This window comes from Rhincodon typus, unplaced genomic scaffold (assembly GCF_021869965.1).
Source record: "Rhincodon typus isolate 14 unplaced genomic scaffold, sRhiTyp1.1 hic_rhity00001236, whole genome shotgun sequence".
Taxonomy (NCBI): domain Eukaryota; kingdom Metazoa; phylum Chordata; class Chondrichthyes; order Orectolobiformes; family Rhincodontidae; genus Rhincodon; species Rhincodon typus.
Genome location: NW_025966874.1, coordinates 1 through 26,960, shown reverse-complemented (window position 1 = coordinate 26,960; position 26,960 = coordinate 1). Strand labels below are relative to the sequence as shown.

The window sequence follows — 26,960 nt, the reverse complement described above, 5'->3', positions numbered from 1 at the left end:
TTCTCCTATTTTTAGAGTTGCCATAAGTACTATATGAGTGATGATATTAGCCGAGATGCAGATGGTATGGATGAACAATGCAGGTGGGTAGTCTAATTTATATCCTGATCTGTTTTTTATTTGTATTCTCATTTCACTGACATTTACTTACCTTTCAGCTGAAGGGACAGGGTTGATTTTAAAGTCAGCTAGGCTTGAAACATTAGCTTGCTTTCTGTCCATGAATGCTGCCTGACTTGCTGTGATGTCCAGCAATTTTTTTTGTTTTCAGTGATTTAAATAGTTTCCTTGTCTCTATCATAGCAATTCAGTCTTTAAAAAAATGTGGATATAAAACTGACATCAACTAAGTGTTGCTAAAAACTCATTACTTAGTAACTGCCCAAAATTATTACCAATGTCAGTTGTTTGAAATGCTTAGCTGATGTGATTTTTTTTAAGACTTTATGGAGAAGAAAGCATGAGCCTTTTATGATTATGAATTTTTTCCTTCATTTTGACAGTTGAATGTTAAGCAAGGAAACCAGTTTGTTCACCTTAGGTTAATTTCACATTGAGTTGAATCTAACCTTTGCAGATCTGATTGTGAATTTTGCATCATTGGAGCGGTGGATGGAGTTGCTGGCTTTACGATATGCTCACTTGTCCAATAGGGACCTGATTTCTCCTCAAATGGGAACATTACTCGATGAAGAAAGCTTCTGTATTTGGATCTGTCTAGAGTTTTTCCTCTTGTAGTTGGGTTCAACTCATTTGCTCTGTGATTGGATTTCACAAAGTCATTGTTTCTAAGTTTGCAGCATTCTGTGTGGTGTGGTTTCCTTGTTTCATTGGTTGTAGAGTGTTAACATTGCTGTGCACAAATCCTCTGTGAATTGCAAGGCAAATTAGGTAAAATTGAGCTCTGATGAACATACTCTAATTTGCAGCACCTTGCAAGAACTTGGTTGTTAGCAATTTTATCCTGAAATTCGATGATGCAGATCTGAAGCAGCAAAGGTGAAATGCATCTGGTTGTTTTGTGTGATGCAAGTACTTTTATCCATGCCTCTCAGCCACCAGGATTGTGAAATTTCCACCTCTTGATGCAATTCTGGAATTTCAACCTTTCGAATATTTTCTCAATCTCTCCCCATCAGCATCAGATTTAAAATGTATATCACAAATATTTTTAATAAGCAGAATGTGACTCATTTTCTGAAAGGTTCAGAGGAGGTTCATGAGAATGGTCCCAGAAATGGAAAACTTAACATATGAGGAACGTTTGAGGACCCTGGGACTATAGTCATTGGAGTTTAGAAGGATGAGGGGGGATCTAATTGAAACTTTCAGAATACTGAATGGCCTGGACAAAATGGATGTTGGGAAGATGCTTCCATTGGTAGGAGAGTCTAGGACCCGAGGGCACAACCTTAGAGTAAAGGGAAGACCTTTTAGAACTGAGATAAGGAGAAACTTCTTCAGCCAGAGAGTGGTGAATCTGTGGAATTCACTGCCACAGATGGCTGTGGAGGCCAGGTCATTGAGTACATTTAAGACTGAGATAGATAATTCTTGATTATCAAGGGTTACAGGGAGAAAGCAGGAGAATGGGGTTGAGGAACTTATCAGCCATGATTGAATGGCGGAGCAGACTTGATGGGGTGAATGGCCTAATTTCTGCTCCTATGTCTTATGGTCTTATAAAATCCACAGAAAGGGTACAGACTTGCTTTTGATTCTGGGAGAGATGGATGTGTGTGTGCAGTTTGCCTCCTTTTGGCCGCCTGTGTGATGTCTTGACATGTGGCTTTGTAAGATGTGACCGAGAGAAAGTTGATACTTGTCTGTTGGATATGTAGGATCAGTTAGTGGCTTGGTTACCTTCACAGAGATGACATGTAATGTTGGGACTTCCATTTGAATGCAAGGATCTCCAGTGCCTTGCTTTGAGTAACATCCCTTCATTTCAAAGTAGTTTCATTGCCTGTTATCTTATAAGATAGCAACAAGGTCTTCTGCTAATTTTTTTCTTCCAGTTTTTGTGTCTTGGTCGAGTTTCCTGGTTGATTATGAAAAACAGTGGAAAATTAATCTTTGTTTTCTATTTGATTCTAATTTGTTTTTCCTGCTGGAAATAGTTATAGCAGTGACTGGCTGTGGTACCGTCCAGCTCAAATCTGATCCTGAGCTCTCTAAAGCAAAGAATAATCACTTGTGAGATCGAAAGATAGTTTTAAAAACAAATTCTTGCATTTGTGCTCATATGCTGCTTTTGAGCTATAATTTGGCTGAAATTGGAGTAAATAACATGTAATGTCAGAATTGTGATGGTGCAGAAACAGGTAATTCAGCCATCATGCTTGCACTGGCTCTCCAATGAATATTAGAACTTGGTACTTTTTGCCTGCCTTTCCCCTGTATTCTTGTTTATTGTTCCTGATCACAGAATTTGAGTGCATTTACGTCTTTGCAACTTAATTTTGTGCTAGTTTGGGAATGAAAAATCACAGTAGATCATACCTTCAGGGTGAATTTATCATTTAGTATTTACACTAAATGCACTCGTTCACGCCTTCAGGAACGCGTTTTGAAGTTGGCTGAGTTTCCAATGAACACTGCACCTGGTGGTGTGAAGAGCAGAAAGAAAACTGACATCGTTCTCCAGTGACAGGAAGCAACTGCCTGTCTAAAAGATGGTGGTGCTGTAGGATGTAAAATTAAGTACCAGAATAAGTTTTTCTCACTTCCCTTGCCATCTCTTGTTCGTTGCATCACTCCTGATGCAACTTTCTGGTGTTTCCACCACCGCCGCGTGCGCACGTGCACACACCCCCGCGTGCGTAATTGCTGTTTTAACATTTAAGCTGGTTCCTTTTGAGTGCACGGACATGAAAAGTACCTGTTAAAATCTGTGATCTGCTTTAGTTTACTTAGACAATGACTAATGGGCTACAGTAGAACTTGAATAATTTAAAAAATTAATTTAGTAAGTTAATTCACTAATTTAAGAGTTGCATGGATGGTGAATTGACAGTTATTAAAAATGTCTTTGAAGTATATTTTATTTTCAACTATTTAACTAAGCTTACAGTTAATACTTGGAAAAACTTTTTAAAGCACAACCCAATTACACAGAAACTTGCCAAAACTAGTGCAGTTGACACCAGAATATGCATTTGTGTTCAAAATGAAAGCCCTAGCTGGAATGTTTAATACTGTGTGACAGTGCTATGCTTTTAAGAAGTTATTTTGACCTGGTTTTTGTTTGAAGAAAGGTTGTAAGGATGAGGTGTCAGGTAGTCTGTAATAAAGTAAACAGCTTGGGAGGCCTTGGGTTTTATTTAAAATGGTTGGAACAGTGGACGCAGTCTGGATGCGTATGGCCAGCTCTCTGAGACCAGGAGTTTTAGGTTTATTTTTAAGCAGTTTCTGTTGTGGGCTTGAAGCGAAGCTATCTTTTCCCTTCTCGGTTAAAGCTGGAAGCTGGGGTTTCTCTCTGCTGTTGGGTTACCTGCGAGACAAATCTATTTTTTCTGAAGTGGGATAACAAGGCGTAGAACTGGATGAACACAGCAGGCCAAGCAGTATCAGAGGAGCAGGAAAGCTGACGTTTCGGGTCTAGACCTGTCTTCAGAAATGGGGGAGGGGAAGGTGATTCTGAAATAAACAGGGAGAGAGGGGGAGGCGGATAGAAAATGGATAAAGGCGAAGATAGGTGGAGAGGAGACAGACAGGTAAAGAGGCAGGGATGGAGCCAGTAAAGGTGAGTGTAGGTGGGGAGTTAGGGAGGGGATAGTTCAGTCCAGGGAGGATGGATAGGTAAAAGAGGTGGGATGAGGCTGGTAGGTAGGAGATGGGGTGGGGCTTGAAGTGGGAGGAAGGACAGGTTAGGGAGGCGGGGACAAGCTGGGCTGGTTTTGGGATGCGTTCGGGGGAGGGGAGATTTTGAAGCTTGTGAAGTCCACATTGATACCATTGGGCAGCAGGGTTCCCAAGCGGAATGAGGTGCTGTTCCTGCAACCTTCGGGTGGCATTGTTGTGGCACTGCAGGAGGCCCAGAATGGACATGTCGTCCAAGGAGTGGAGGGGGAGTTGAAATGGTTCACGACTGGGAGGTGCAGTCGTTTGTCGTGAACCAAGCGTAGGTGTTCCAGAAAGCGGTCCCCAAGCCTCCGCTTGGTTTCCCTGATATAGAGGAGGCCACATTGGGAACAGCGGATACAGTATACCACATAAACAGATGTTCACCTGCACATCTGCTAGATGTGGAAGGTCTTCTTGGGGCATGGGATGGGGGTGAGTGGGGAGGTGTAGGGGCAGGTGTAGCGCTTCCTGCGGTTGCAGGGAAAATTGCCAGGGTGGTGGGGCTGGTGGGAGTGTGGAGCGGACAAGGGAGTCACGGAGAGAGTGGTCTCTCCAGAAAGCAGATAAGAGTGGGGAGGGAAAAATGTCTTTGGTAGTGGGGTCAGATTGCAGATGGTGGAAGTACCGGAGGATGATGCGTTGGATCCGGAGGTTGGTGGGGTGGTATGTGAGGACGAGGGGGATTCTGTTTTGGTTGTTATTGCAGGTAGAGGGTGTGAGGGATCAGTTGCAGGAAATGCGGGAGACATGGTTGAGGGGAAGTTGTGGCTCTTGAAAAACGAGGACATCTGGGATGTCCGGGAGTAGAATGCCTCATCTAGGGAGCAGATGCGGCGGAGGCGAAGGAATTGGGAATAGGGGATGGCGTTTTTGCAGGAAGGTGGGTGAGAGGGGGTGTATTTAATTTAGCTGTGGGAGTCGGTAGGCTTGAAATGGATATCTGTTTCCAGGTGGTTGCCAGAGATGGAAACAGAGGTCCAGGAAGGAGAGAGAGGTATCGGAGATGGCCCAGGTGAACTTAAAGTTGGAGTGGAAGGTGTTAGTGAAGTGGATGAACTGTTCAAGTTCCCCATGGGAGCACGAGGCGGCGCCGATACAGTCATCGATGTAACGGAGGAAGAGGTGGGGTATAGGGCCGGTGTAGCTTCGGAAGAGGGATTGTTCCACGTATCCTACAAGGAGACAGGCATAGCTTGGGCCCATGCGGGTACCCATGGCCACCCCCTTTGTCTGTAGGATGTGGGAGGAATTGAAGGAGAAATTGTTAAGGGTGAGGACGAGTTCAGCTAAGCGGATGAGGGTGTCATTGGAGGGGGACTGGTCGGGCCTGCGGGACAGGAAGAAGCGGAGGGCCTTTAGGCCGTCTGCATGGGGAATGCAAGTGTATAGGGACTGGACATCCATGGTAAAGATGAGGTGTTGGGGACCAGGGAATCGGAAGTTTTGGAGGAGGTGAAGGGCATGGGTGGTGTCATGGACGTAGGTGGGGAGTTCCTGGACCAAGGGGGAGAAGATGGAGTCGAGATAATTGGAGAGAAGTTTGGTGGGGCAGGAGCAGGCAGAGACAATGTGTCGACCAGAGCAGTCAGGTTTGTACCAAGGAGTGTATTAATGGGATGTTTTTATGTTGGAACAGTTAATTAGTAATAGTTATTGTATCTATTAAGTTTTCCAGTAGAGTTAAGTTATTCTAAGTTCTCTTTCTTGTGTTACAATTTATTTAAACACTATAGTTAAAGTATATTTTGCTTAATGTGAGTAGGTTGACCAACTGAATTGCATCTGGACCACAGTGTGTTACGTTTGCCTTTAAGAAAATGTTAGGGTTTAGGCTGTCATCTTGACGTATTTTTAGGGGATCTAGTCTGGTCCATAACAACTGCCTGAGTGGCTGAATTATCTCAAAAGGTGTGGAATTGTTAGCCAACAGGAAGCTGAGTTCTGAGGCAAATGTATCTTGACACCCTGCCCTTGGAGCCAGCAGCTTCAGCTAGGAGACAGAGAAATGTTTCTAATGGGAAATAATTTCCAACATCTAAATGAGTTCAAGAAAAGAAAAAATCAATAGGTGCTGTGTACTGAAGCTTCATGTAGATGATGTGAATGTGATCCATCCACACTGCCCCACCTGTTCCACTTGATAGCTTTGGACCTACTTCACAGTTGTGATTATTACTTCCTGATGTGTAGACTTTCTTTTTATTCTGCTTTTCCTTCTGTATTGCAGATGGTGTGCTGAAGGTGGAAATCTGATTTGTTGTGATTTTTGTCACAATGCATTTTGCAAAAGCTGCATCTTGCGAAACCTGGGTAGGAAGGAACTATCCAATATTATGGATGAAAACAAAAAGTGGTACTGCTATGTATGTAACCCAGAGCCTTTACTGGATTTGGTGACAGCGTGTGACAGTGTATTTGAGTGTCTCGATCAGCTGTGGCAACAAAACAGAAAGAGGAGAGACTTTGATAAATTTAAATTGGACAGTGATAAATGCAAATCTCCCGGTCCTCATGACAGTGACAAGTCTATGGATCATGAGTATAAAAATGCTCAGAGAATTTCCAGTAAAGATTGTAATGGACAAGAAAAGGATGAAGACACATTAACAGCCCTTTCTCCAGGTTCTGGAAGTATTTTATATTCTTATAAGGCACTGAAAGTGCCAAAAGAAATTCTGAAGAAGGCTCGCAAGCTAATAGATACAACAGCCAACTTGAATATTAGTTTTGTTAATTTTTTAAAACAGAAAGACTTGAATGAATCTGAGTCTAATGTAAGCATGAGACAGTTGAAAGCTTTTAAGTCTGTGCTTGGAGATCTAAAAAAAGTTCATCTTGCATTGGAAGAAGTTGTAGATAGAGAGATTCAGGATTTGGAAAGAAGTAAGAAACATGCTGGATCATTACAGGATTGTGTTAAGAAATTTGAGGTGTTGGATTCTACTAACAGTGAAAACTATTTATTACCTGATCGGACAATTGCAGAAAACTCTGTTTCACCTGAAGATGAATCTGATCAGATGGAAGTGTCAGTAGTGTCAAGTGAACCAGACAAGATTACTGAAGAACAACAAATGTCAGTAAAACAAATCAGTCCACTAGTACTGGATTCAAAAATGCCTAGAATTGAAACTGATTGTATATCAAATGAAGATCTGTTGGTCAAAAATGAAGTTGTTGCTAATACTGAAAATCCGGGTCTTGTACTAGAATCCGAGATGGCCGAAGCAACATTACTTAACAGTTTAGATGAAGCTTTAGATATGGGTTCTGTTGCTTCATTGACTGAAGGTTTGTTTGGGGCAACTGTCTCATTGCTACCAGATCTGGACACAATGGATAATTCTGCCAGTAACAGCACACTGTTAGATACTACATCAACTAAAGCACCTGCTGAAAGCCAGAATTCTGAAAAATCCTCAGAGTTGGACTCTGATTCCAGTGTTAAATCTTCAGCTAAGTGTGAAACTTTAAGTAAGCTGACGCTGGCTTCACTTAAGAGATCTAAAAAAACTGCAAAAGGTACAGGCAAGAGAAAACTGTTTAAGGATAGACAAGATACTGCAGCAATAGATGATGCTGAAGGTGTTGCTGAAATGGATGATAATGGGAGGGACACTGAGGCAGAGGATAATGAAGTTGCTGAGGCAGTGGCTAATGGGAGTGATGCTGCTGTGGTAGTGGATAATAGCAGTGGCAACAAAGGGCATGTGGTGGAGAGTGATGCAGGCAGTGCTGGCGACAATGATGGAAATGAAGCTGATGGTGATGATACTGGGTATGGAGTTGATAGCCATGATGATGCAGAAGGTGGAGAAAGAATCAGTGCTGCAGAAGATTCCATTAAAGGCAAAAAAATCAAGAAAAAGAATCAAAGGGGCAATTTAAAAATTTCAAAAAAGAGGAAGAAGAAATCAGATGAAGCAATCGAAGACGATCTTGAAAATGATCCTGTAAATGATGCTTCAGTTCTGTCAGAGGATGCTGATACCAGGCGATCACCTCGCATAAAAACTACACCCCTGAGGCGTCCTGGTGGGGCAGGAATTGTGAACTCCAGATCTGAAGATGATACTGATAGTACTGGTGGTAAAAAGCGTAGAAGATTGAAAAGGGAATCTAAAGGTAAAGACAAAGTTGACTCTTCGGTGAAAGTAAAGACTGGCCAATCAAAAACAGTCAGCAAAAGTCTCAAGTGTGAGATGCAAGAATCGGATCCTGATAAGTCAGATACACCACATCAAGCTAGTGTGCAAACTACCTCTGACTCAGATGAAATTCCTGAGGTATTGAAAAAGGCAGCAGTGAAATGTGAGAGCTCATCAGATGTGGATAACAAAGATAGTGATTCATCCCAAAGAATTATTAAAAGGACGAGTCTGTTTGGTTTGAGAAAACGAATGCCACAGTCTAGTAGCCTTAAACGTAAAAGGAAGTGCTCATCTTCGAGTTCAGATTTTGGTGGAAAAGAGAGAAAAAGAACTAGTCAAAGGATTAGTGTTGCTAACAAAAAAAGACAGCATCGTTCAGACTCTTCGAACTATGATTCTGACCTAGAAAAAGAGATAAAGAACTTGAGTAAAATCAGTGCTGCTAAAAAATCATCTTCAAAGAAAACAAAAAGACAGATAACCAAGGAAGATGGGGATGATTCATCCAAAGATGAGAGAGTTTCCACAAATTCTGCTCCAGAAAAAGCAAAATTAAAACGAAAGAAACGAGCTGTGGGGAGAAAGCAAAGCTCCTCATCATCGTCCGATGAAGATGAAGAAACTGAACAAGGGGACAAGCAGGACATGCCTGGAGAAGATAGCAGTGATGAACAAAAGATACAGCCTATCATGGAAAACGTTGTTCTTGCTGCAGGATCAGGATTTTGCCAGTCATCAGGTAGGTGTGCTGCTTTTATGTGATATTTTTGCGTTTCTTCTGTAATTTTTCAAAGCATTGCATATTTTCATAGCATCGTAGAAACCTTACAGTGTGGAAGCAGGCTAGTCAGGCCATCAAGTGACACTGACCCTCCAAAGACCATCCCACCCAGACCCACTCCACTACCCTATCCCTGTAACTCTACATTTCCCATGGCTAATCCACCAAGCCTTCATGCCCATGGACACGAGGGATAATATAGCATGGCTGATCCACCTGACCTGCCATCTTTGGACCTTGGGAGGAAACCAGAGCAGACATGGGGAGAATGTGCAAACTCCACACAGACAGTCGCCGGAGAGTGGTGCCTGGCACTGAGGCAGCAGTGCTAACCACTGAACCATCGTGCTACCCATTTTGATGAAGACTATTTCAAATAACCTTCTCCATAAGCAGATCATGTCGTTTTTGAACTGCTATTGATGTACCTTTGCTAGCGTAACCCAATCTGAACAATTGACCTCAATTGCATTATGGGTCTGAGCTAATGTTTTGGATGCTGTTATAATTACTGTCAGTTGACAATGGAAATATGATGCCACACCAGAGATTTATTAACGCATTTATTGGTTCACAGCAGAAACTATTATCGAGTCATAAGGATGTACAGCATAGAAACAGACCCTTCAGTCCAACTCATCCATGCTGACCATATATCCTGAATCCTTCAGTCCAACTCGTTCATGCCAACCAGATATCCTAAATTAATCTAGTCCTATTTGCCAGCATTTGGCGCATATACCTCTAAACCCTTCCTATTCATGTACCCATCCAGATGCCTTTTAAATAATTGTACCAACCTCCTCCACTTCCTCTGGCAGCTCAATCCATATATGCACAACTCTCTGCGTGGAAAAAGTTGCCCCTTCAGTCCCTTTTAAATCCTTCTCCTCTCACCTTAAACCTATGCCCTCTAGTTTTGAACTCCCCCATCCCAGGGAAACTATTGATGATTTGTAGTACATATAAGTGAAAGTAATGCCTTTTGAAAATCCTCTTGGCCAACTTCTTAAAAGATTGCCTTTGGCAAATATTTAATCCCTGTTTGTTGATTACTGTCACTTGAAACCAGTGTTATGATTATGGATGAACAAAACTGCTAAACTTTGGCATATTCTGGAATTATGATTTGTAGCAAAATCTCAGAATTTGCCACAGAGAGCTGTAGGGGAGAGTCCTTATGTATATTTTAAGGCTGAGATAGGTAGATTCTTGGATCTGTTGGGGAATCGAAGGTTATAGGGAAAGCGCAGGAAAGTGGACGCAAGGAATGTCGGATCAGCCATGATCCTATTTGAATAGCGGAGCAGGCTAGAGGGGCTGCACAGCCTGCTGCTGTTCCTGTTTCTTACAGTCTTATAGAATGGATCCAAGATTTGTATCTAGATTATTATTATTATTATTATTATGATTATGATGATGATGATGATGATGAAGCAGTGGTCTCAACATGGATCCCTGATGGACGCATCTAGACTGTCTAGTCTCCAAACATGACCAGAGATACTTACAACTTTTTCTTGCTTGTAGCTTTCTGGCTAGTTTTCAGTCCAGTTCAATATAATTACCACTAAGATTACTGACTTCTATCTTACAAAGCAGCCTTTCATACAGTATCTGGTCAAAACCCTTTTTAAAAGGCTTCTCTAATTCCATGTTATTCCAAAGTTGTGCCCATTCCAAAACATAATTGGTTATCTAAGGTATAACTTTTTTGGGTGTGTCTTTTCAAAGAAAATTTCAATTTTATTAATCACCCAGTAGCATTAGCCAACAAACTTGATGAACTCTTTTCATTAATTATTGGATTCAAAACCTGTATGAGTTTAAATCCCTTTGTGTGGAACTTTTCCAAATGATTATAAGTGTTGTTCCAATGTCACTTTCTGCATAGTTTATGCCCACCACAACATCAATATAATCTCTCGATGGGATGTTAACACTGAGTTATTACACAAACAAATTTTCTGTTCATCATACAATTTTATCTAATATAAAAGTTTAACAGCTTTTTTTGACTTGGATGTTGAAATGGCGCAAGTTTCTGACTTTAGTGGTTAACTAATTAATAAAATTTATTTCATTTACCTATTGCTAAAGAAAAGAACTGCACCGTTGAAACTTTTTGTCTTGATCCATTGAAGCAAAACTACAAGATGACCAAGTTTCAAAGGGAACAGCAATGTATGCTGAATGAGAAAGAGGGTGCAAATTGGCTGGCAAGTGGACCTTGGTGGGAATGTTGCCATTTGGCAAAATGCTGAAAGCTGCAATTTTTTCATTAATCTTGGAACTAACCATGAACTTCCATTAAAATTTTGAGTTGAAAGGTTTTATGGGTACCCAACGAGGTTTTGTTTTGAATTTGCATAGGCGGAACAAACTCCACGCTTTGTCCAACAATGCTGTTGGATCTTATTGCCCAATTCGTTCGTGGAACAGGCTTCGTGGTGCACCTGACATTGTGGGTTACTTCACAACATGATGAAGGGTGACAAAATAGCTCGGATTAGTGATTAAATTCTTTATTCTGACATTTGGGTTAATTTTAAGATTAGACAGTAATTTTCAACCTGTCTTGACTTACCGACAAATACCAAGTTCTGCAGATGCTCGAATCTCAACTTGGAAACCTAGCTTGTCAATTAGGAGACCATCATTGTGGAGGGATGAGCAAAACACAATATTTCAGATGAGCATTCTTGTATCATAACTGGAATAAAACTTAGATACAAAGACTTAAAAAAGATGATGTTAGAGGTAGAAATGTGAAAAGTACAAAAGCTCTATGATGGTAAAGAATAAAATTCCAAAAAATGTTGCTAGATTGTTGCCATGTAATATAGATCACTTTGTTTTTTAGTTCATGAATATTCTGTAAATATTATGGGAAATCTTAACTAAAACATAGTCTTTATCATTACAGGTGATGAAGCGGAGGGAAATTCAAAAAATGTTCCCCCATGTGCCAGTGATGACTATGATGATGACCCTGAGAATAGGTAATAAATTCCACAGTGCGGACTTTACACAGACTTCTTTATCGGAAAAGCATTTTGTGTAGTCACAAACTTCTTTAAACGGTTAAATTTGTTGGTGCTAACATTTGCTGCTTTATTAAGATATATAACGAGTCTTCATCTGTTTGTAAAAGATTTTTAAATGGTTTGAAACATTTTCATTTTTTCAATTTATGCAGTAAATACAATTTTGTGAAATTACCTGGTCCTCAGCATTTTTTCTTGAAACTATGATTCAAAATGTTATGTGGATTTTGAATCTACCAAATTAAAGATGTCAAATGTCTAGTTGTTATTTCATGTTTATTCATAATGTCGTTGCGTCCTCTGGAAGTGCTTGATTCAATATATAAGTAGCCCACAACAAGACAATTTTGTGTTTAGTTTGTAAGTGGTGTTTTTCAGCTTATGATTAGAAGTTCTTAAAGTGCAGAAGCTAATTGTCTGTAGAATAGTCCATATTCAGCTAATTACTGGAAAAGAGATTCTTGATCAGTTTCCCCTGTGGGGAAACTTTTTTGTGTGGAATAATGTAGAGGATGAGACATATTTGGACATTAACGTCTTGTCTGGTGACCTTGATTTTAAAATTAAACAATTGAGCATACGTTTAAAATGTTGGATTATTATTACAACTTCTCATTGCAACTTAAAAGTTTTTAAAGGGGCGAGATGGAATAGGTGCAGAAATGATATTTTCTGACTGGGGGAACATGTAAAACCATTGGAGGCAGTCTCAGAATAAGGAGCAAGCCACTTTGGACTGAAATGAGGAATTTCTTCACTCAAAGGGTTGTGAAGTTTTGAGTTCTCTGCTAGGAGGACTGTGAAAGATCAGTCATTATGTTCAAGACATATGATAGATTTCTGGAGACTAATGACATCGACTGATATGGGGATAATTAGGGAAATGCCATTGAAATAGATGGTTACCCGTGACCTAGAATGGCATGCTGGGTTGGGGCTGAATGAATTGTTCCTGCTCCTATGTTCTGAAATTGCCTTGATGGAAAGTCGTGTCGTAACATGGTGGCCGATTTGAAGCTTTTGGGGAAATGCCCGGATCTCATTGTAATTCTTTAAAACTACATTTCTAAAATCCGAAATATATATTGTCCTATGACCATAATTTTAGGGAAAAAATATGGAATAAGAAACCCACAAATAAAAGTGCATGGTAGGGGTTATCTTAACTTGTTATACTAGGTAAAATTACTTCAAAATGAAGGGTTGAGTCTCTTGTAATTCCTGGTTTTTGGTTTTGAGTGAGTTTGTACTCCTGGTATATTCTCATAGACATCTCGTCCAAATTTTTGGGTAGAATTGAACACGTCTATTAAAGGGATATGGGGCATAAATCATTTGCATTTTCGCTGCTTGTATGTTAGCCAGAGGAAGGCAAAGCATTTTAGTTTTCAGGCTTATCTTGTTATTGATTTTGAAGTTACTACACAGAATTATAAACTGGGGCAAATCAGAGAATCCGATTTCTTCTGAATGGCCAGCATACCATCACGCATTGTTGTATCCTTTTGCCTTTACTCTTACCCTGTTTGCCTAATAGCTCAGAGTAAATTTGAGTTATGGTCAGCTTATTGACCTTTGAAACAAAATGTACGGTAGTAGCTAAGTGTCTGTTTTCATACTCTTTTCCACCTACATGTTAAGACCAAGTTGGGAGGGTAAATAAATCACTCCTTTTTTTCACTCCTGAAGTTGCTTAGAACAGCGTTTGAATTTTTGAAAAGTTGAGATTTCTCAATTTGCTGTGTAATTGTCCATGTGTAAAACTGAATGAAGAAATAAGACCAACTGATCTCTTAAGTTGACAAAAAATGTATGTGGACGCTTTTTTGTTGTAAACTTGATCAAGGTTCCATCATGTTACAGTTGACAATTGGCAACTGTGGTGTAAATCCATGTTAATGAAGGGCTTTTGGTTTCCCATTGTCAAAACTTTCAAGAATCTATTCGAATGGATAATTAAGTTTTCAGCATATTTTTCATAGTGGATTTTTGTAGGTCTCCTTCGTATCTGGCTGTTCCTACACACATCGTGGCTGTTGCTTATTGTCCATGGGTATTTTCCAGATAGTTCAAACAGTGGCAAATTTGAAATTCCGTAGGAGATCCAGCCAGAGATGTTTATTATTATCTTTTTGAGAGGCTTTATCGAAAATTATCATCTCTCATAGATGACATGACCTGGAGCTATTTTAAAACAATGTCATGGCTCATTTAAGGTTTACTTTGTGTGGTCCCTGATGTTAAATGTTCATAGCATTCAAAATTCCAAGTTCATGTATTACAATCTTATGACGTCTTTAATATCGATCAGTCCGCTTAGGTCTTATTTGCAGGATGTTTGACTTGAATATTGAAAAGAGTCATATTTCTGGAGCTTTTTGCATTGCATCCATCAAGACAAAAGGCCAAACTATCACAACATATACTGCAGGTGACAAGAGTGCTCCTTTGGTTGGCTGAGGTATTTCATGGGGAAAGTAACAGGAGCTATAAGCTCACCAACTCCTCCTGAGTTTCATAATAACTGCGCTAAATGTCAACTTTAAATATCAGTCACTAAAAGAATATTACACCGCCCAGAAGGTGACATGATTTCATTGGCAGTTATCTGCAAAATAAAAGAAAATGGTCAAGCCTTGCACCTTTGTTAAATTCGCTAGGACCTTGGTAAGCCAGCAGTTCCTATTTCTTCCATGGCAAATTTTGCCCAATTAGAATCTCTTTGCCATCCAATCAGTAGTCTTTACCTGTGGTATAAGTTGTGATCATTTGAATTTGGCATTCATGGGTTTGTCTTGCGTGCAAGCCAAAAAGCTTTGGCAACGTGTTCCTCTTTTTCTGTAATATACACAGTTCATTACTTTTTTTGTATGGGGGCTAAGGTAAGACAGAATATGTAAATATGCAGACAGGAATTTATTGTAACGGCTATGATTAGCATTACAGGATTTGGTGTGGCAAACAGTTTTGTCACCATTGTCCCAGTTGCAGAGGGAATGATGAGCTAACAGGTTGGAAGTGTCAGATCCCACCATGGCACATTGTGAAATTGAATTTTTACAAACCTAGTTTTGCTCACAGGTAAGATTAGAATTATATTGAAGATGAATCCTCACCACTACCCATAACGTTGTATGAGACATTGGTGGAACAGCTGTCACCATCACTTTTCTGGTAGTAATCTACAGGCCCTGCTGCTTCGTTAGTGGGGTAGAGGATAACCACTTGGTGGCCCAAAGAGAAGAGTCTCTGTCTTAAACAAGATGTAGTTTATTGCATGGCAGCCATTATGTACAAGTTACACTGATGTGATAGACATTGTTATAGAGACTGAGGAAGACTTAGATGGTGGATCTTAACTCTATTACTGTCCCAAAGGAATCCAAAATCCAAAGCTGTTCTCCAAGTCCATATAATAATATCGTAATGGGTGATGTTTCAGGTATTCTTTGACATTAATTATTTTAGACATTTGCAGCTTTTATGCAATATTGCTGGGATTGCTTGGATCTATTGCAATCATGCCCACCATTAATACATTGAATGCTTCTAAACACATGCTTCTGGTTAAAAACATCATTACCTAAATTCAGTAAAACCAACAAGAAAAGTAAAATCAGATTTGTTTATTTACTTTTAGCTATATAAAAGCTATTAGAAATATAAACCTGTGCTCTTGACCTGGTTTATTCTGAGACCAATATAGTGTTTCTGTCAGGAAAGGTAGGCCTCATATGTAGATTGAGAAACAGTTAATTACCGGTGGTGCAACCACTTGCTTTAGAATAATAATCTCATAGTTTGACAAAGTCTATTGCAGGAATAGATTAAATACTACATTTTTGTTATTGGAAATCACAGTAATAAAAGAGACCTTTGGGTTATTAGTTTAAATATAATTTTCTTTTTGTGGATGTACATTTAAGCTGTTTTTAGGCAAACAAATGGGTTTATCCAGATTTTGGTGCACCTAGAAAGAGCTGAAAGGAAATATTTTTAGATTTGAGAGGTAAGCCACAACAGTTTTGAGACCAAATGGACTGACCAACATTTTTTAATAAAGATTAACATTCACTCAACAAGTATTAATGACCTAATTTATGGAGTCGTGCACAGCTGTGCACGACCTATCTTCGATAAAATTTGAATTAATTAATCACTGAATTTTTCAAACTATCTTCTGTGACTTTAGAACATTAAACGTATTAATATTTGAATATTTTACACTTTGGACTGTTTCAGTGTATGTTAACACAGCATTGTTGCCAGATCAACATTGAGATCATGGAAATATGATATTAAATTTTTAACTTTTTTGATGAGTCAATTTTAGTATCGTGCAGTTTTTAAAATTCTCAATAGTTGTGGGGGATAAAAGGGATGGTTGTTTTTTTTTCCTGTTTTTGCCTACTGTATGAAAGCTCTGTCATTGTGTTATGTAGGGTGCAATGAATCTGCTGGAAGCTTGTTTGGTTAGTAGAGAGGGGAACTGTCAGGTACATGAAGGCAGTAACTTTAATGTATCTTTATGGCATCGTGAATCCTGCTGTGTGTGGTTGAACAAATCCACGTTTTAGAATATCACCCTAGAGATTTTCCAGTGGTCAATATCAAGACACCTGTTCATAAATGCATCAACTGGAGGTTTGAGATAGCTAAGCGAGTCCATACAGATGCGCTGTCAAAAATAAAACAAATGGAAGAACTGCGGTAAAAATGTGAAAAAATCTGCTTTTCAGTTTAATCATGCCTTACAATGGCCTAACCATGTGTAGTTAAAGACATTGAAAACCTTTTGAGAGTTAGCTCTGGGAAGACTCTTTTTCTGATTGGCATGCTGTTTTTGGATGAGTCCATCATATTACCAGTGCATTCCACTGTGTTCATGATACAGTGCAAAGCTAGAGCATCTCTGGCATTTGTGACTTCAGTTATGGTAATTAGCAAGTGAGCATGTAGTTATTCATTGGTCTGTTAGGGCATTAGGGTAATAATTTTTCTTTTCCATTGAATCATTCTGTACATTTTCCTGATCCATGCCCCTCAGACTGGCAGTCATCAGTTTGTTTTGTTATTCTCCATTGCGCGGGTGGTGTTTTGAGATTCACAAAGCAATGTGACAACTTTGACTTTTCAAATCCAAGGAACAGCGGCTTTTTGATACCATTCATGTTAGCGCAGACATAGAAGCTTGGCACTGCTAATATCTTCACTTTTTCCACCATTATACATTTCACCTTTAAACATGAACTTTGATAAATTGGTAAAGCGTCTGGTTTCATTTGCGTTAAAGATGTCTTGGTGCATACGTTTTTTTCAATGTGGACAAAACCATTTTGCAGATGTTGCTGCATGCTTGCCCCTGATTTTGCACTCTGGAGCAGCCATACAATAGTGTAGTAGTTTACCTAATCTGGAGTTACTACTCTGGAACTGTGTCATCTTATGGGTGTTCTTCTATTGGATTTTCTTCTGCCAGCAGGAACGGCCACAACTTTGCCACAGCTGGGATTTGGATTATTTGAATTTGACTCATTGTGATATCACAATGTAAATTCCAGCTTCGGTTTACACCTTCAACAGTATAAATGATAATTTAAAAGTCTTTCGGAGCATGCGCAACTGAACTATCATTAATATTTCTACATGAACTTGGCAGATAGGTGGGAGTAGATTTCTTGCTAAGTTGAATTTGGAACTTATATCAGAAGTTATTTCCTCCTCCACTTGTGTAAACTTTAATTTGCTGTGTCACAGACTGTGTGTGCAGTTTTCAAGATCAGGAATATCTGTTATAGGAATGTTATTTTTCTCTGGATAAACTTGAACAAGATACTGAGAAAAGGATGAGGTGTAGGCCATGCAGCCTATTGTGCTTGCTCCACCCACAAACTCAAGTCTGCACATCCAAATACCCCAAAAAACCTTCTAACTCCTTGCTTAACAAGAATCTATCTACCTCTCCCTTTAAATTATTCAAGGACTTTGTTTCCACCATCTTTTCAAGAAGAGAGTTACAAAGATTCAGGACCTTTTTGTGTAAGAAGCTTTTACCTGATCTGTTTTAAATGGTAACCCTGATTTTTAAACAAGTGACCCCTAGTTGTGGACTCTCCCATGCGAGAGACAATCTCCACATCTACCCTGTCAACCTCTCTGGATCTTTTATGTTTCAGTCTAGTGACCTTACTGTTAAACTACAAAGGATGTCAGTCTGTCCAACCTAAGCTAACCTAACCACTCCAGTTGGAATTATTTAACTTTTTGAAAATAACAGCACAATTTTGAATAAGAGAACTTTTTCTTCCAAAACCTGTGTTAAATTCTCACTTTAACATCTGTGAAAATAAAGGGTGCTTTTAACAGATGCAGTTTGCAGCTGACCATGCAGCTATTCAGATTTTTGGAGCCCTTGAATAAATGACAAAATTTACTTTGCCTACGCACCAGTTAGAATACAAGGTAATGTCTTTGCCATTTGAAGTGATAGTTGATTTGGTACCAGTGTAGCTCTGAAATGTTCAGAATAGATGTATTTGGCAGTTTTACTGTACTTGCAGGTTTTTCTGATAATTCAAGTTTTGTACAGCAGACTGTTGCAATTCTTGCAGGCTGTAAAAGTGAAACATTGGTTTGTTCCATAAGAGAATTTCTATTTTGAGATCTTGCGTGTCTCCTCTTCAGGTTTCTGTTCTGTCATTAATCCATATTTTTCAGGCCCCACCATGTGACATGTTCGTTGTTGGTGCTGAATTTTTTTAATTGTGAATGCAGTCTCCGATTTTAAAGAAAGTTGTGATTTTCTGATGTTGCTGGCAGTAAAAGGAGGCACTGTATTGGTATGCATTTGGACTTCATGGTTGGGGACATTTTTACGGCTCCATGTGTAACATTGTTAACAGGGCCCCTGTAACTGAATGTTTATCCACAGTGCTCCAAAGCCATTAGCTTGAGATTGTTGAAAAACACAGGTGTTAAATGAATTCTCTGAGACCAAAACCAATGTATGGTGAAAAATACCTCCCTCTTATGGCTGGAAGGATAATCTAAAATGATGACCAATTTTATGACTTTGGCTCCCTATGTTAGCAGCTGGGGCAACATTCATCATCATCTACTTTCCCCTCAACAATGCAAGTATGTTATGTTTATATTACAGACCTTGTGGATTAACCAAATGCAGTAATTGATGGCTTCAATATGAGCAAAGCCAATTGCCTTATTGATCATTGTGACTGTGTTTCAGGTAATTGTTAACTCGGAGAGCTTTCAGGGCAATATTTCAATCTGTGCTGTTCAGGAGCTCCTCAGATGGAGTAATGGCACAGCCTTTCTGTCTCTTGAAGGAAGGCTTCTCTGCATTTACTACAGCTTTTGTTGGAATAAGTTGGCAAAGCGTTAGACTGTACTGACGTCCATATGCAACAGAGCTAGAGCACTACAGCCACATTCAAATCTATTTGGATGTCAATGCATATGCTTTCCAGCAAGAGTAATTTGTTAGTAAATGGAAGCTAAAATTCTGATGTTTTTTGGCATCTTCCACTGCTTTCTAAACCCAAAGGTATTACAATCAGTTGCAGTATCCCTACTTTATTAAAATAAATTTGCAGTAGGATGAGGGGGAAGAGTGAAAGTAAATAGTTTGTCTCTGTTTCCAGTTCAGGATGATTTATTCTGATTTTGAAATGATGCTGAAATTTTAATTCATTTTATTAAGCCTTGTATTCATAGGACAAGCACCTCATCCCAGGGACCAACTTCAGAAACCTTTGCTCTACTACCCTCAATGCACGTGTATCTTTTCTTAACTGTGGAGACCAAATCTTGCCTAAAGTATTCCAGTTGTTGTATGCATCACGAAAGCGTTATAATAAGCTGTAACAAGACTTTATTTTTCTACTCTAATCCCTTGGTACTGCCTTATTTGTTTGCTGCACCTGTGTGCTAACTTTCAGCATTCCTTCTTATGCCCACACCAAGCTTCTTCAAATATCAAGCCATTAAATTCCACTTTAGTGATTCCTCCAAGGATTCCGACAGGAGCTAGGGAATGCAACAGAGGCTCTGACTCTATCTCTGGAAAGACTTCCTTGTAGTAAACTGAAGGAGAGTCAATTAAATCATTTTTATAATCTTCAATTGAGAAAATACTAGAGCCCATGTTATGGAATGAAATGACTGAGGACTTGGAGAGTAGCGAATAATTAAGATCACTGAATTTAACGTGTCACTTGTCATGGCTGAGGGACTACAGTTATAAAATTTAAGAAATTGAGTCTCTTATTTGAATGAAAAAATTAAGTAGCTGGCATATATGTTGATCAGGATTTAAAAGTGAAAGGCATGTTTTGATAAACTGTTCCTATTGGACAGGAGTGTGTCTGTCGAAGAGAATCACAGCTGAAAGAGTGTTAAGAACAGATATTTTTGCAGTCGTTGGTATGCTGAATTCCCTGCTACAAGCTATTGCTGAAATAGAATTCTTAAATTGTTTTAAGAGCATTAGTTGCTGGTATATTAAAGGGTTTTGGAATGAGCAAGAGGTAAGAAGTGGCCTATTTGGAGAAAAATTCCAACATGGACTTGAGCTGAGTGGCTTGCTGCTATACTGCAACATTCCTTGATTCGTTGGTATCACGAGCTGTGGTCGCCAAAAGCTAATGATTGAAAATGGATCAATTAGTTTTTGTAGATTACAATACATTACTTAAGTTGGCGCATCTATCTACCAAGGTGTCACAAGAACTTGGGCAACTTCTAAAAGAGAAATGTTTCCAGATGATCCCTTTTTGTAATAAGGGCTGTAACTTGTTTTATGGTGAGATTGAAATGTAGGCAAGCAAACAAATTGCTCTGCACTTCCTGTTTGAACTTTGTTCTGAAATCAGAAAATACAGCAAAGGCAAGTAGTTGTCAGCAGAAAGGAATTCTTCTTCGAGCAAGTTTCTCTCATCCAGAATATGATGGTATGTTAACTGTTTATGTTGTCCTTTCAGCATACAGTTCACCTTTTACTGTTAATTTCAGAGGTGTATTTTTGATAGATGTCTAAAAGTAATCCCAGAATTTTGTCTTAATGAAGATCATTGCAAGTTTCTGAATAGAGCTGTAGCATTTAAATGCTGAACTAACCTAGATAGTGAGACATTTGGATTCATAATGCAGCACCACATTTTCAGAAATTATATTTGTAAGTTAACTGTTGGAATTAAGCAGAATTGTTTCACAGTAACTATGGCATCTTCTGTGGGGTGGCAAAACGGGCAGCATTCACATGAAAAATCCAGTCACCACCTCATGATACTTGTAAGATCCAATCAAAATGTCACTTCCATGCTCATTTTAGGTCAGATGCATTGCTGAAAATGTGTCACTTACAATGCTTTTTAAAAAGATGGATATTAATTAGCTATTTGAAGCAAGCTAACTTTAAATGCAAACGTTATTTTAGTTGATCATCATACCTCTTAGTGTAGAGCTCAAATATTTGGTTCTTTGACTTATCACATAGTAGAGGAATTATTTTGTTCCAACTTTTGCAGAGTTTATTCTGAGCTGTGATTTGGTTCCCCATTTTTATTTATTGAGAGAAATGATTTTGTTCATAATATTTTGCTTGCCTTGAGCAGGCTGCTTTATTGTGCTTGAGTGTTCCTGACATTGTTTGAAATTGGATGTGCTAATTTGTAAATTAAATTGATGTTTGTATTTGTTAGACAAAATATATCAAATCTTATGTTTTTTTTATAAGAAAATTATCATCTTGTGAAATTGTGGTTCCATTGTAACCACAGGGAGCTGCAGTACACTTTTTATGATTTGGAATATTTGGAAGTTGTTTAATTTTTTTATTAATTCTGCGTGCAATTAAAAATCAGTCTTAAATTGTCATTACAAATATTTAATGGAATGCAAGTTTTCCGTGAGGTAGCTGTAATTTTGAATTGTATTTATAATATGATTGTCAAGTAATGCTGGTGAATTTATTTTGTTTTTGTGATACTTAAAATTTTGTGTATGTTGTATTTCTAAGACTTGAATTGCAACTTTTTTTTGTTTCTAAATTATTGTTTGAGGATGGATGGGCAACGAGTATTGAGCCTGACCTGAGTCAATACTTTCTGCCAACATGAGGCATCTGCGTAAAATGGATTCAGTTTCACCTTTTGTTGTATTTGAGAATGCAGAACATTGGCACCAAATGCAATTGTTCTATGCCCCTTGAGAATTTGTAGAAAGAAATGTTCTCTGCTACGTCTAAGTTAAAGTCTGTATATTTTGAAGTAATGTAGTTGAAAGGGGGGAGGGTGCAACAATTCCATCATCTTGCACATTCAGCTTTTGTGAAATGAACTTGATGAAAGGAAACTTTTTAAGGCAAGCATCAAAAAAAGAATTTATGCAGAATCAGAGGCCTTGAACACACACTTGAAGCACAAAATAAACCTGCAACCAACTGGTGGAAGATATTTGGCTCAACTGACTGAACAGTGCCAGCTAACGTTTATTGCCCAGTGTATGCCTTGGATTGGGTTCTGAGCTGCTGATTAGTTGACTTGAAGTGAGATTTCAGTCTTCAGTCTGGTGGCCAGCTCTGGATTCGGTGTGCTCCAAAAGACCAGAAGAACCTGCACATCACTCTATTAATACACTGTAAGTATATAGAAAGTGTAAGACAAAGGAAACTCAACTATTTATCTTCAGGTGAAAACTTATGCTAAACAGTCAGACCTATCTATGATTAAAGATATTGCATGTGATTGTTTCTTGGTTTAACTATTATTGGCGCAATGATCAGAATCAATTTCTGTATTTCTTTGCAATAGATAGTCTTTACAAATGCTTAAATGTTTAGATACTAAATTTTAATTTCTGTACTGAATTTTGCTGAAGTATGTAACAAATTCCTGTGTCACATTTAGTCACATTAGCAACTAATAACAAAAATAGAAAACTTTGAAAACGCTCAGTCAATGACATTCTTTGACGGCGAGATGAGTTAACATTTCAGCACTGGATTCTTGCTTGGAAGCTGTCATGGGCCCAGGCCTGAAAGTTAACTGTCTGTTTACTTTACCTCTTGCCTGAACTGATCACCTTCAATATTGTTTCCTGCTGGCATTGCAGGTTTCCACATTACTGTTTTTTTTTATTTGAAGAACGTTTGAAGTGGTATCAAAGTTTTCAAAATGATTTAATTCTCATTATTGAAAATATTCTGTCTAATGGCAAAATGACGAATATTTGAGATACAGGAATTGAAATATAGAACAAAAACTGGCACAATTCATAATTGCTTGTTTTTCAGTAAAGCAAAATAGTAGCCATGTGAAATTCTGTGTTTACTTGAACTTTCACAACAACCCTGTGTCTAGGAAGAAAATTTGACTTTGCTGGACTGTCTCTAATATTTATCGTGTGGTCCATTTGAATTAATTCACAATAATGCACAAATAACACACTGAGAAATATTTCTTGTTTCCCATAATCTAGTTTGTTTGTTTGTGATCATTTGGGATGGTCGAGATTTCATTCAGATTTTGAACAATTTAAAGAATTTGAGAGAAAATGTTCTTATAATAGAACAAATGATAGGAAAAGCGCACAATTGGCTACCTTATTATTTACAGTGGCCATAAAAATAGTAATTAAATGCCACAGCATTTATTTATGAGGGCATTGATGGAAAGTTGGCATTTATTGTCCAGTTCCATTTGCTTTGAAGTTGGTGGTGAACTGCCTATAATTGAGTGGCATGCTAGATTCTTATGAGGATTCTTAAGAGTATTATGTTGCTCCGGGTCTGAAGCCACATATCACCAGGCCAGGTAAGGATGGCAGATTTCCTTTTCCCAAGGATATGGGTGACCCAGATATTTAATAAAACTTTTGATGGTTTCTTGACCATTACTTTATTCCAGATTTGCTTTATTATTTGAATTTAATTCCCCGACCATAGTGGCATTTAAGCTTCTGGTTCCAGATTATTAGTTTGGATAACTAGTCTAGCAGCATAATGACTAAATTATTGTAATCCTGAAGGTTGTTCAGTTTCATTTGGCTGGAAGGCTATTTTGTGATGCAGTGTGATGCTGGCAGCGCTGGTTAGATTCCTGAACTGGATGAGGCCTTTATAAAGGATTCTTCTCAACCTTGCCCTTTACCTGAGATGTGGTGACTCTCTGGATAAACTCACCACCATTCATCCCTAATGAGAGAGCAGCTTTCTGGTGCTCTCGGACTATGGCAACTTTATAACCTTAATCCTGACATTGGCTGAACGTAGTTTCTGGTTCTGTGAGAAATGTCCCTGTAATACCTAGAAAGGTAGTGTGAAATCTGTTTTAATGAAAGTGGGTGCAAGGAGAGGTAATTTGTAAATAAAGCTTGATTTATAAGGAAATTGTATGGTGTTTCTAGTTTGAATTGCTGCCCTGTTTGTTTGCTACAGCTGGTAATGATCAAAATAAAATGGTTTCTGAGAAAGTGGAACAAAGGCAGGTGTCTGCTCAAGGTCATGATTTTTGGCACACCTCCTTTGTACGTGAAAATCTGACACTTAGCTTTTCGTGGGTGAAGAAATTTAGATGTTAGTGTGTTAATGTAGCACTTAAATCTGCAGTGTTATGTAGCCATACAAGTTTATTCATAGGAAAACTAAGCGGTTATGGTGTTTTTTAAAACAATGCTGGGGTGGAGGGTAGAAGGGCAATATTTGGCACAAAGGAGAAAACCTGCTGCCTTAGAGGAAAAATGCACAGCTTTTGGTCCCTTTCGAATTTCAAGAAAATGACTAGCGCTAACTACGCAAGAAGTGTAGTCAGAGGCAAGGTGAGAGCTTCTGATTAGGCTTGCAAGAACCATGAAGGAGCTATTGGAGTGGAAAACAAATTTTCACTGTATTTAAGGGAGACAAAAATGATTCACGCATAGAAGAGTGTTAGGAGAGGGTGTTGGAGATTTAAAGCTTTTGTAGTGCGGTTTGGAGAAATTTTCTGAAGATGGAGTGAAGGATAGAATAAGAGTTGAAAATGTTGCTGTAGTGGAACATCTCGAAGATACAAGCTTGGTAGTTAAATGTATCATTTTGAGGGCGATCATGTAAACAACTGGATTGGAAGTGATGGTCTCTGCTCTTGTCTGAGAAAATGACGACAGTTGATCACAAGTGCAAAGCAATTTCTCATTAATTTGCTATTACATTTTTTTTTAATGTTACTGTTTTTTTTGATACCTTGTTAATTGAAATACACTTCTAAATTCAGGTAGTACTTGAAAATTATTTACTGTGAAGCAGTTCTGATGATAAAGTTTCTCACCCCTTTCTGTTGACCCATAGCTAACTAAGCAAGCTGAGTTGAAAGAACCCTCGCCCTTGAGTCAAGGTTGAGTTCAGGCCTCCCTCAGACTTGATTGCAATTTAGGCCAGTACTTCAGTGCAGAATTGAAGTCGGCTGCATTGTTCAGGATACTGTTACTCAGTTGAGAAATAATATGAACACCCTGGCTATCCAACTGTATGTATAGATCTTATGATATCTTAAGTGCATGGTTTCCACACTTCTCTGGCTACATTTCTCCCTCAACCTGCAGCAATAAAAATAATTATGTCCAGTCATCTGATTTGTTTGCGATCTTACCTTGCTGCCATATTTTCCTATATGCAAGATTAATTGGTCATGAAATATTTTGTGTCCTGAAGATCCGCTGAGGATGTAAATGTGTCACTTATTGCCTTCTGTTTTACCTACTCCTGGTTCTTCCTTCCCGTTACCAAATGGCCTTGCCTTCGTTCTGTGGTTTGGTGTTCTAAATTAAATTTGTTTACTTCAATATTTTTTTGCACTAGAATTAGCAAAGGAATAAAGTTTATAAAATCACGAGTGGTATAGATAAGGTAAATAGCAAAGGCCTTTTCCCTCAGATGGGGAAGTTCAAAACTAGGGAGCATATTTTTAAGGTGAGAGGGGAGATTGAAAAAGGACACGAGGGGCAACTGTTTTTATATACAGTGGTTAGTGTGTGGAATGAACTGCCAGAGGAAGTGGTGGATGCAGGTACAGTTACAGCATTTAAAACCCATTTGGATAAGTAAATAATTAGGAAAGATTTGGAATGAGGTGGGACTAGTTTAGTTTGGGAACATGGTCGGTGTGGACTAGTTAGACTGAAGGGTCTATTTTCCATGCTCTATGACTCTAGATTGCTGATGGTAGACTGTAATTCTTGGGTATATGATGCATTTGTAGCTACTGTTCAAAAGAATGTTCATTACAGTCAGTAGCAACATAGGCATTGAAAGGAATAGCTTATTACTATCTGGATAAATACACATGAATGTGTTCAGTAATGTGTTTGCTCTGTTTCGAACAGGAATAGTTCTGCATTTATAGTACTTCACCAGTATTGATAGCCAAATATTTGGAACAACTTGAAATAAAACTTTATTATTCATACTCAAATGAAAATTTAAACAAGATAATACTTGATGGTTCTTGTGTATGTATTATCTGCTTTTGTATGAAAAAATAAGAAGATTTCATAGCAAACACAGTGATTGATTGGTATGTGTAAATTTGGAAATTTTTATAGACTAGAAAACTTACATGGGACCCAATGTGTGTTTTGTCCTTTTTATTCCTGCAACTACTGTACATAAATAACACAAGAAAATTATCACTGATGTATGCTAGGCAGGAGAATAATAGGACTTCTATTTTAAGGGATTTCTGTGTGTTGTAAATACTATGTGAATCTGTATTCTTTGCCACAAGTTGTTACCAATTCATTTTCCCAAATTTTCTGAAATTTGACTTTCTATAAAATATGTTTTTAAAAAAAAACTTTAAATTTATGCAGATTTTCTTTGCATAGAAAAAAAATGTAAAGTATCTTTTCTATGGTACTAATCGTTTAAATGTAATGTCTTCAAGTATAAATAGTCTGTTTTCAACAGTTTTTCTCTTTTGCCAGAATTGCTAAGAAAATGCTGCTAGCTGAAATAAATGCAAATTTGTCATCTAATGATGATAAGTCTTCAGAAGAGGAATCTGAAGAAGAAAAGAAGAAATCCGACCCAAAAAGTGCAGCAGAAGAAGATGAAAATGGTAAGGAGAAGCAGGATTTCTTTAC

At 38.4% G+C, this 26,960-nt stretch overlaps 1 protein-coding gene across 1 annotated transcript; it reads left to right on the top strand.

The window, feature by feature from the left end:
- On the top strand, positions 1-26,949 carry LOC125481205 (transcriptional regulator ATRX-like; the record flags this gene model as incomplete). Its single annotated transcript, XM_048592446.1, has 4 exons — positions 1-83; positions 6,074-8,736; positions 11,705-11,780; positions 26,802-26,949. Coding segments are annotated over exons 1-4 (2,937 nt in total), but the record flags the coding sequence as incomplete, so codon positions are not given.
- Between the last annotated feature and the right edge of the window lie 11 nt (positions 26,950-26,960).